General features: G+C 34.5%; 1 protein-coding gene across 1 annotated transcript; it reads right to left on the bottom strand.

The window, feature by feature from the left end:
* Positions 1–10,216: 10,216 nt before the first annotated feature.
* On the bottom strand, positions 10,217–12,038 carry LOC149570152 (uncharacterized). Its single transcript, XM_089822804.1, has one exon. The coding sequence runs from the start codon at positions 11,577–11,579 to the stop codon at positions 10,563–10,565; it is 1,017 nt and encodes a 338-aa protein (XP_089678930.1). The 5' UTR covers positions 11,580–12,038; the 3' UTR covers positions 10,217–10,562.
* Positions 12,039–12,392: the final 354 nt, after the last annotated feature.

Here is a 12,392-nt window from a genome sequence, read left to right on the forward strand (position 1 = left end):
AGGATTGGTAGATTCAGATTCGATCATATCATCCTTCAACTTATGTAAGTTTATTTCCATAGGAATGACTAGTTTACAATCCATCATTCCAAATTTTGTCAAAATATGAATAACGTATTTTCCCTAATTTAGGAAAATGTAGTCCCCCTTTTGCCAAACTTCTAGTCCTAGGAAGTAGTGGAGGAGACCTAGATCTTTCATATCAAACTCTATTGTTAGTTCATGTTTGCACTTTTTTATAAGATGTTCTTCACCTGCTATTAACAAATCATCAACATTAAACACAAGAACAATCATGTTATCACCATTTCTTTTGAAGTATATGCTTGGATCAACTTCATCCTTAGAATACCCTAGCTTTGTTAAACAATTGTCTATTCTTTCATATGATGCCCTAGGTGCATATTTAAGACCATATAGTGCTTTCTTTAATTTATACGCGTGGAATTTTTTGTCATGAGTGATGAACCCTTCTAGTTTTTCAATATAAACTTCTTCTTCAATTTCACCATTTAAAAATATTGTTTTAACATCCATTTGATGAAATTTCCATCCTTTGGATGTTGCAATTGCTAAGATAGTCCTAACAAATGTGTACCTAGCAACAAGAGCAAAAGTCTCTTCATAATCAATTCCTTCCTATAAGAATTTGGTATAGCTATGATACCAAATCAAAACTTGCCTTAGGAAAAAATCACCCAAGATCAAGGAACTCAAGCACAAGCACAACAGTAGACCAACAAGGTATGATCAGAATAACAATATCCAAAATTGATTTATTGTCATTCAATATTATGTTCAATACATACACACTAGGAGCGCCTAAATATAAAGGCCTCTAGAATGCTTCTAGAATGTCTAGGAGTCAGCACATTGATAAGTCTTACAACCAAGCACATGTCCACCAGGAGTCGATTATCCTCCATTATGCACAAGAGTAAGTGTGATGATGAGAGGATAAGCCTATAAAGGTGTAGCACACATAATTATTTTCTAGACACAATGTACTAAAATAGAGTTTCTTACTCCTGTGTTGTCAACAAGAAAATTCATATGAGTATGCAAACTCCTAGGTGTCTAACCTAATAAATAATAAAACAATTCATTGACCTAAGTAAACTTGAGTAAGTGTAAATAATGAATACTTATTTACACCAAACCTCCCCTTAAGTGCAACTTAGGGGAACACACTTAAGCTTACAAAAACTATAATGAAAATGCATGATGGGTCCCAGTTACTAGGCCATGTTAGGTACCCATTTGCAAAATGCAATGCAATCTCTCATAAAGCAAAGAAAGAGGGAAAACTTCATGAGAAAAACCATCCCCCAAAAAGAGAGATGAAAAGACAAGATGCATGGATGGATGGAGTAATCAAGACCCCCCCCATTATGACATACATCAAGTATATACAATAGAGAAGTATGAGAAGAACACTATCCCAAAAGAGGAAAAGGTCCCCCCCACAAGAGAGGAGAAGAAGAAAGGAGACAAGGTAGTCCCCCCCCCCCTAAATGTAGAGTGTCGATTAATGAGAGTTGCTCCAATGTAGAAGCTAATGTTCCTCCCATTTGGAAGAAACAATGGTAGAGGTACAGGTGAGATGCGTCAACTATGTGTAGAAAGAATCCCAATGATGAATGGTGTCTCAAAAAGCTACTCAAGTGTCCCTGTATCAATACTAATGGTCGCCCCTCCCAACATTGTTGAAAAGAACAAGTGCAGATCTAGCAAGGATGGATGTAAAACATGTCCCAAAGAACCATGTGTCTTCTCAACTAATAAAGAGACCTCTTGCAACTGTTGTACATAAGGATCCACAATCATATCAACTTGGGAAGATTGATCATGTATAGAATGGACAGGAGGGTCAGAGTGAGCCCTTGTAACAACTAAAGAAGATTCTGCTTCATCAAAGAGAAGATATATATCAGCAATGATGTCTCCCAAATATGCTATGTGTGACTCCATGAACAAACCTAAAATATTTGTCAAGAAGTCATCTGTTGATGCTGGAATTGGAAGACAACGTGTACCCTATTGTGTTGAAGTACATGAACCTATCACTGTGGCAATGGATGAAGTATTTGCCTCAACAAAGAGAAGGTGAATGTCATCGATGATGTCTCCTACATCTTCAAACCTTCAATTTCTGGAAGGAAGTTGTCCCATGAAGCTGAAGTAGGAAGACATAGTGTTTCCTACTACACTGAATTAGAAGCATCTATAGCTAGAACTGGATCAATATTAGCAACAAGAGCATCAGGAAGTGAGATCTCAATTGGAATTGCAGGGACCATGACTGGAGTGACTGGTGATAGACTGTCCTCTAGAAATGGAGGAACTCATGGATCTCCATATTCTTCCCAAAGAGCCATCCAAACATCATGAGGAAAACTTGCCATTCTAAGAGGAGCAAGACATTCCTTACTCATACTGTTATACAAAAAGTGAAGAAGTTTAGTAATATATATCCAATTAGGATTTGGTGGCAACATCTTCGAATAGAGATAAGGAAGGACTTCATGATGTTCTCTTAGATGATCAAGTATCAATGCACTCCATCTGTGATAGTTTCATGTTGTCAACTTTGGTCTAACACCAAACTGACATGTGTTACAAGACTCCATGAGAGCAATCAATGAACCCCCCAAAATGCAATAAAAATCAATCAACCCCCCGTAATGTATGATTTTGGGACTTTATAGGTAGTGCATGTACAAGAGGCCACTTGTCAAAATGTACAAAGTGGACTTCTAATTATGTTGTTCAGAACTGCCTTTTGAGACTCAAATCTGTCACTAAGTAGTGTAGCTCAGATGTACAACAATTTTGAAAAGTAATCAAGCAATACAATGTAGAAGAGACCCTAAGTCTAAAAGTGATATTTCTGCCTACACAACCCTATAATATGATTTTAGATCTGGAAAGTAGATGAAAAATTAAGCACTTTCAAAAAAATGAAACTTGAAAATGTGACCAGATGAGCCTGTACTAAGCATTTGAGGTTGCAAAAAATGGGATTTGTGACTTGCAAAAAAATTAAGGAATAGAGGTATCAAACATTGTACACCAATGTGTAAATCACAAAATTCTACCCCAAAACAAAACAAATTTCTCGCAAAAAGGAGTTCGTATGAGGGAGATATCGCTATTTGAAAATCACATCTGTTATTATTTTTCCTAAATCACCACCGTTGCACCTCCAAAAATCAATTGACTCTATATTTCACCTCAGATGTCTGATTTTGATGAAACAAAAGTCAATTTGGGGCTCTTTGATGTTCTGAATATGATGCAAACATCTAATTTACACCAACAAACTCCTATCTTCACCTACAAAATATCTATCCTATTGGCCTGATGGCCAAATTTTTTCTAGAAAATAATGTAGATCAGAAAAAATTAACAGTGAGGCAAATGATGAAATATGCAGATCTAAAAATTAAATTTAGAGATCTGAAATGACCATACCAAATTTCCAAATCAGGCCTTCAGGTGTCGGTTTGCAAAAAAAAATTTTGCCTCAAATTTGAGTATTGCCCAATATAGACAAATTTATAGTCAATTTTCATCGAATCAATGATTTGGATGCAATGGTGAGGTCCACTTTGGCTCTAAATGCTCCTAATAGCTGTGGATCTCTGGATCTGAGTCAAGGTGTCCTCAGAGAGGTGAAGCAAGAATGGTCTCCAATGGCTATGTGAAGAGAATTTCCCTCAGCTCTGATATCATGTAAGAATTTGGTATAGCTATGATACCAAATAAGAATTTTCCTTAGGGAAAAATCACCCAAGATCAAGGAACTCAATCACAAGCACAATAGTAGACCAACAAGGTATAATCAGAATAACAATATCCAAAATTGATTTATTCTGATTCAATATTCTGTTCAATACATACACACTAGGAGTGCCTAAATATAAAGGCCTCTGGAATGCTTCTAGAATGTCTAGGAGTCAACACATTGATAAGTCTTACAACCAAACACATGCCCACTAGGAGTGGATTATCCTCCATTAAGCACAAGAGTAAGTGTGATGATGAGAGGATAAGCCTAGAATGGTGTAGCATGCAAAATTATGTTGTAGACACCATGTGATAAAATAGGAGTGCAAATAACTACGTTGTCTACATGACAACTTAGTTAATTATGCAAACTCTAGTGTTGTAGACACTGTGTGCTAAAATAGAGTTTCTTATTCCTATGTTGTCAATAAGACAACTCATATGAGTACGCAAACTCCTAGGTGTCTAACCTAATAAATAATAAAATAATGCATTAACCTAAGTAAACTTAAGTAAGTGTAAATAGTGAATACTTATTTACACCAACACTTTCTTCTGTGAGAACCTGCATGCCACAAATATGACTTTGTATTTTTCAATGTTGTCGTCAGGTGCATGCTTGATTTTGTATAACCCCTTAGAAGAGACAATTGATTTGTTATTAGGTTTGGGTACAACATCCCACACATCATTTTTTAGTATTGATTGATATTCTTCAATCATTGCTTCTTTCTAAGGTTTCCTTGATAAAGCTTCTTCAACATTTGAAGGTTCTATTTTGATAAGTTCAGTTAGTAGTGCCACATAACATGATTGATTTCTTGTTCTCTTGCTTCCTTTGATTACTTCATCAGGTTCAACATGATTCTATTCTATCATTTTCCTATCCCAAAGTGGCCTCTTTTTATTATTGCAATTTTCAATACTCACAAAATTTGAGATAGTAGGTGAAGGAGGTTCATGATCATTCTCCCTCTCATTTTCTACTAAGTGATCTTCATCTAGTTCAATAGTAGGTTCTGCATATGGTTCATCAACATATCTTCTTCAAATTTTACATCTCTACTAATCTCAATTGTTCTTTGACCCAAAACATAGATCTTGTAACCTTTGGTTGTTTCAATGTATCTAATGAATATTCCCTTCTTTCTAGATGGTTCTAGTTTTGTTCTTTTCTCTTTAGAAATATAAATATAAATAGGACACCCAAATATTCTTAGGTGACTTAGATTTGGTTTGATATATGAAAATACTTCTTCAAGAGTGGTGTTTTCTTATATTGAGTGAGGACATCTATTTTGAATATAAACTACAGTATTAGAAGCTTCGGTCCAAAAGGAAGTATAAAGATTTTGGTCATGCATCATTGCTCTAGATGATTCAATAATTGATCTATTTTTATGTTTTGCAACTCCATTCTGTTGAGGATTATATGGTACAAAAAACTCACTCTTAATCTGAATAATAATGCACAAATCTTTGAAAATTTCAGAGATGTATTCACCTCCATTATTTGATCTTAGTGTTTTGATTTTCTATCCAAACTAGTTTTCAACTAGTGCTTTGAATTCTTTGAATTTAGATAATACTTCAATTGATTCCTTTTTTTGAGGAAGTAGATCCAAGTTCTTCTAGAATAGTCATCAATAAAAATCACATAATAGAGGCACCCATTTAGGCATGGGACATACATAGGACCACATAGATCAATGTTAATAAGTTCAAGTGCAGATTTTGATTTGTGTATGTTTTAGGAAAGGATTTCTTGGTGTTCTCACCTAGGGCACATCCTTTGCATATGCCTAAGTGATTAGATTTCAGACTAGGTAATCCTTTTACAATTTTCCCTATTGATGACAATGCATGGAAATGAAGGTGACCTAGTCTCCTATGCCAAATTTCAGTTGAATTTGATGTTTCATGACTTAGGACTAATTATTGTTGGTTAAAAAGTTTATATAAACTTCCATCTCTAAATCCGACATATATAGCTTTCTTGATGTTGGAGTTCTTTGGCCATGATAGAAATCCATCCTCTTGAAAGGTGATTATGCATCCTTGATCAACAATACCGGAGATAAAGATTGTGATTTCTTTTATACTAGGTATGAATAAAACATTTTTAAGTTGGAGAGAAATACCCAAATTTAGATGAATTGAACATGTTCCAATACCTTTAACTAGATGAGTAGAATTGTCTCCAATGGTTACTTCTTCAAAAGAGTATTCTTTGAAGCTTTCAAATTTGTCTTTAAAACCTATAATATGATGCAATGCTCCATTGTCTATAATCTAGGTGTTTTTGTTTGAGTTTAATTCACTTGAGAGAGATAGATAAAATGCAAGGTTTTCTTCTTTTTCCTCTTTCTCTTCTTTGATTTTTGCTAGGGCTGCTTGAATTTTCTTTCATTTAGAGTAGAAGTTGTGAGTGTGACCAAATCTGTCACATTTGAAACATTTTACTTTTGACCAATCTCATTTCTTATATGATTTGTTGAATTCCTTCCTATTATGTTTGAATTTACCTCTCTTTTCTTTATTGTTTGTATTAGCATGAAGAGCTTGAATATCTCCCTCTTGATTTATGTTGATTCCTCTAGAAACTAATCTTGATTCTTCTTGAGTGCATTAATTTTTGAGTAATTCAAATTTAGGAAGGTCAGGTCAGGAACTTAGACCATGAATAAAGGTTTCCTAAGATAGTGGAAGTCATTTTAATGCTATGATGCCAAGTTCTTTGTCATCAACTTGACTTCAAATTGTTGCAAGTTGGTCTTTTAACTCAAAGATTCTTAGAAAATAGGAGTAATTGACTCCCCATTATAGTAGAGAACATCTCAAATGTAGTTTTTAAGACTAGATATAGATGGAAGAATATGATCCTTCATTGAGACTATAATAATTTTCATGGCCTTGTTGTTGTGCCTTTTCCATGTCATTTTATCTGGATCAATTTAAGGTATTGTTTGTTTGATTCTATGTACTCTTCTAGCTCCATTTCTCTTAGTACTATCATGACTTGAAATTTTTATGATGAAAAATTTGATGCCCCTTCAAGTCTATCCCCTAATTTTACATGATTAACCATTTTGAATTTTAGGATAAAATTCTAATACTGATAAATTTGATATTTTTAATTTTAATTTTGAAGAATATAATTTCCTTTCAGGATGGATTTGATACCATGTAAAATCGAGATCTTTGATGGAAACATGAGATATTATTACAAATTGAATTGACTCAGATTTACTTACCAATTTGATCGTATGTACTGTGTTGTTGTGATTGTGCAAATCTTCAAAACTGAATAGTAATGGAGAATGGACGAACTCGATTTGATTAATATCCTTGATTGAGAGAGAGAGAGAGAGAGAGAGAGAGAGAGAGAGAGAGAGAGAGAGAGAGAGAGAGATTGTTGAGAATGAGTACGCCTTGTGAATGATATCAGATTGCATGATGTCTCTGTGTTAAATATGTAAAGTATTATGTCGCTATAGAGACATGACTCTACATGGCCAAAGGCTACATAGGGTCATGTCCCTACGTGGATATAATATTTGATCATAACACAATCATTCATCATTTGGTGGATTAATAAATACATTTAGATTGTCTCTTCTTATGATAAGAGCTCGATTAGTTAAGGAATGCCATACACACACACACACATGTATATATGTGTGTGTGTGTGTGTGTGTGTGTGTGTGTGTGCATATATGTACACACACACACACACACACACACACACACACACACACACACACACACACACAACTCTTATGAAGAATATAAGACATAAAAAAAATGTTCATGTAAATCATGAATACATATATTCAATGTAATGAGTACTTCACTTCGATTGAAGCTATACTTCAACATTAAATTATAACCCATAAATAAAAAGGTTGTATAAAAATGATATAACATTGAGTTATGTGATAGTGGTAATATATAACTATTTGTAAAATATTGTAGTTTGAGGGTGGATAAGAGTACAATGTAAAATAAGAGCTGCATGGCAACATAGTTACTGCTAAAATGTGGGCAGAGTAGGTTTTTGCTTGAGGAAAGAGTAAAGGTTCTAGCTTGAGGAAAGAGTAATAGAGAGGTTGTCTCTAACAAATTTGGCTTTAAAAACTAAATACAAAGACATTTGGGTAGGGAAAGTGGTCTAGGAGAGCAATCACGGTAGCAAAAAAATAGTATGTACTGTAGTCTGGAGTAGTTTGCAAAATAAAGATGGTTGCATATGTATTTTCTAAATGCATTTTTTGTTTAATTATTCCCCATCCTAAAATTGTCTGTGCCATAAATTACTGAGAATTGCACATGAATCTTTTGCATGCCAAAAACAAGCCCTAGATGCTAGGTGTTTTGCTTCGTAATGCATAGTCTCCGAAAAAATGGTACTACTAAAGCCCTCATTTTTGGCCAAATATAATCTGCATAGGATGAACTCTAAAATTGTGCATTCTCTTGCATTGGTTGCTATGAAAGGTCTTCAACTGGCTTGCCTGCCAATAGGGTTTGGGAAAAGTCATTCTGCCTAAACAATGAACAACTTCTACCCTGAAAACACTTAAAAAATTTGTACATATTATCTTTGCAATGTAAATGGCCAAGCAGAAGAAGATACGTCAATCCTTTAAGGTAGAAGCCTCCCTAATAGTTCAATCCATGGTAGGAACTAATAAGGAACATGAACTAGTAAGTATAAAATAATATATAATTAAAAGACATTCTTAAAAAGTAGTGTGTAAAGATAATTTTTCCCTTTTAAGGTCGACTCTTATGGAGGGAGCTTCTTAAAAAATAGGGTTAAAGTTTACAAATTTTAAGAAATTTTAAAGTTGTTGGTGTCATTAATTTTGTAGTACAACTTAGCTTAAGGAAGCTAGTGGTATGATGAATACAATACTTAGGAAGTGTGGATAAAAAAAGTTAAAAAATAATTTATCCTCGATTTGTTTAAAGAAATTTTGAAATTAAATATTTGAAAAGTAACAAAAGATATTTGAGACAATTCTTTGTCCCACCCCTTTGTCACCCACTTAACTATGTGGTAAAAATAGATGCTCATATTTTGAGGGAGAAGATTCCAACTGATATCCTATCCAAACAAAACTTTGCTCACACGTCCTCCTCTTTGAAAAGAAAAGAGTTGCAATCCCCTATTAGGACCTTGCCTAAGCCTTACATATCTTGTCACATCTATAAACACCTATATGCTTATAAGGTTATTTCTACCCTAAGAAAAACCAACTAAAAAAGTGATATTCAAAGTGTATAGTATTATGAAAGTAAGGCTTTTGGTGGAAGGTTCCCAAAATCAAACATCTCTCATAAGAAAAGAGCTTAACATTTGTAATCAATAATAGTGAGTAAGCTTCTACAATCTATAAGAATTCTTCAATTACAACTTTTGGAATCGATTTTGTAATTGAAGAATTTGTAATCTACACAAACCAAAAAGACCTAGAGAAATTATGAGTTTTTAATGAGGCAAAATAATCCAATCCCCAAATTTTATAGTAAGGAGAGTATCTATAGACAAAACAATCTAGTGCCATATCAAGGAAAACATTTTTTTTCCATATCAAGAAAAATATTTGAGACAAATGTTTTTAGTTGAAAGTACTTTTGAGTTCAACTCGTTTATTTATTTGTTTATATAACACCAACATATCAAATTTTTATTATGATAATAGATCAATAAAACCTATTCAAATTGTTGTAATGTGGCATGAGCTCTTGAAATGTTATATACAATTGGTCCTATTTTGGCAATATTGATTGCCCTTGGGAAGAGGACTCAATTTTTCCAATGGTTGTGATAAGAGTTATTAACTTAATACCCACACTTGTTTATTTAATATGTAATTTTTTTACCACATTGTACCCACAAGTGTGACTTTAAAGTCAATTTTACTAATGATGCTATCTAATATTGAATGAAATGTGTATTATTCTAAAAGCCAGCCAATTATGTGATGCCACAAGTATGGGGGTCTCTAATGCACTACAATTAGTCTCACTTTTCCTTTTGGGTTGTTTTGATCACCTTGACAAAAAACATGTTGATGTAGCATCTTATTTTGATGAGGTGACCTTGAAACCTTTGTTATAAGGAGAGGACTTGCCAAGTAAGCTATTGTAAAAAATGAGATTGATTTGAAATCTTCACATAAGATTTTGAAAAGCACAAAGGTAGGGCGCACAAGTACAAGGTATTCTCCCAACATCACCTAATTTTTAAACCTTTAATCCACCAATAAACTATATACCCTACTAAAAACACCCTTAATCTAAAAAATTACCCTACCATATCTAGAATTAATTTTTTTTAGATAATAATAAACAAATATGTATTATAAATACTAGAATGAATGAATGATTTTACAAGACCAAAACCACATTAGGCCAACCATTTAAAGTGCAAATAGGTTCCATAAAATTACACTGCTCTAACACAAACAAAGAAGCTAATTATGTTAGTTTAGCAGGCGGCCATTTCTTTTGTGACCATTTACACAGCCTCTGCTCCTCCTTTATATAAAGGCCTTTACAAAGGACAAGAAATTTTGAAAACAACCCCGTCAGTACTTATCAATCTGACGTTTTTTCTTTTGAAAAGTCACATCAGCTGTTACAGTCTCATCTTGAATCTTCAGTTGAGCCCTCTTTTCTTGAATTTAGATGAACAATCACACCAAAAAGAACGTGCGCGTCTCAGTCGAATCGGATCTTCATCTTTCAATTTTACTTTTCATGGATTAAACGAAACAGGCCTCACCAGATCTTTTGTACTTGACATCACGTTGTTCAGAACTGCAAGATAATCTACTCTGCCATGGATTTGAAGAGCGAACATCCTCAAGACGAGATGATCTGCAAGTGAAATAAAACACGGAGGTCATCACGGTGTCAATTACAGCCACCATGGAATACATCCAAACCAGCAGAGGAGCTTCCCATCTAATGTTTCCACCCCTGCCTCTCATCACACCATACAAAAACAATCTCTCCACAAATGCCCAACTCAAGTTTACAACAACCGCCATAACCAGAGCAATCCTGGTCTTCCCTCCTATCAAAAACACGGCCTTAAAACCAGCTTGAATACCATAATTGCACTCTTCCATTACACAAACAATTGTGGCCAAATTGCAGACAATCATGGCATGGGCAAAAACAATGGAGTAAACAATCCCTCCTCCCAAAAGAGCCCCAATTTCCCATTTAAAACCAAACCCTAAAACACACCCCAAATTCAGAAATGCGGCCATTAACGCCAAAATCAGAGCATTTGCCACAATAATCAGCAAACCACCCAATATATAAGTCATCACCAGGCCTTTCCACAACATGGGTATCGCTTGAATGAGCTTCATCCATGAAACCCTTTTCTCCCCTGCATAGATAGAAGCCACCGTGTGTGCTACTGCTGCCCTACCAAGCAATGAAAATGTGATGATAACAGGAAAACAAAACAAGAATGAAATCAATGTCTCAGAAATCTTGTGATATATGACATGCGTATATTGCCAATTGGGGAATCCGGCTGCCTGAGCAAAACCCTCGATTTGTACTGCCAATTTGTGGGCAATATAAGCGTGGGAAAAGAGGGCGCGGCAGGCAAGAATTGCAGCAGAAACAGGGGACACCAACAGAACTGCAATTGCCGTCAATACACACAGATTTTGCACAAGAATTGCTGCAGATTCTCTTACGATTCCCGCTACATTCAACAGGAAGAAATCGTGGGTGTTTCTACTCTTTCTCCGACCCATTTCTCACTTGATTTTCCGTCAATTGAACTTCAATTCAATGCGAAACTGTTCTTGGCTCTGATTCACCCAATGATCCTCTGTTCAAGACAAGTCTCTGTTTGAACATATAAAGGATTTTGAACGGAAGGAAGCTTGGAGTTGCAGGAAATTGAGACCCCCAAATCAATTCAAGTGGGTTCATTCATTCATTCATTCATGCAATAAGTTTCACAGCATCATTGCACGCATCAATTTTGCTTCACACGCCATGAAATTTAAATTGCTACTTCTGAATTACTAAACCCCACCACTTTTTTTGGGGAAGATTATTAATCGTTGGATGTTCATATGATATTATGTTTTTCCCTACCCTGATCCAAATTGATTGGCATTGAGTGCATGAGGTATAACTGCTTTGGTTTTCTTGGAATAGAAGGGATAATCATCTGTTCAACCAAACTTCTCTTTCCACCAACCGACCACTTGTGAGACCTATAACATAACTTGGATTATAATAAGTGTTTAATCCATGATGAACTTTTATATTTTTTCCACTTTTTGTTTTTGAAGAGAGAATTTTGGGGAGAGGATGGAAAATAGACAATGACCCTAGTAAAGTAGGTTGACTTATTTTATTTTATGTATTTTTTAAATTAGTTTTATGTTTATTATGGGCATGATATTTTTATATATTGATAATTGGCATAGTTTTGAATAAATTGGATCTTTGTAGTATGTCACTAATTTATTTGTTTAATTATTTGTTATTCTAAAATTTGAAATTTCTAGTCTTCCCTTTTTAGAGTTTAAATTCTCTCATTTGGCCCAATTCTT

This window comes from Cupressus sempervirens, chromosome 3 (assembly GCF_028749045.1).
Source record: "Cupressus sempervirens isolate cs-2001-9-10 chromosome 3, ASM2874904v1, whole genome shotgun sequence".
Taxonomy (NCBI): Eukaryota; Viridiplantae; Streptophyta; class Pinopsida; order Cupressales; family Cupressaceae; genus Cupressus; species Cupressus sempervirens.

What these genes read in the sequence shown, in the direction of transcription:
- LOC149570152 (XM_089822804.1), bottom strand. Translation starts at nt 11,579, where the DNA reads ATGGGTCGGAGAAAGAGTAGAAACACCCACGATTTCTTCCTGTTGAAT.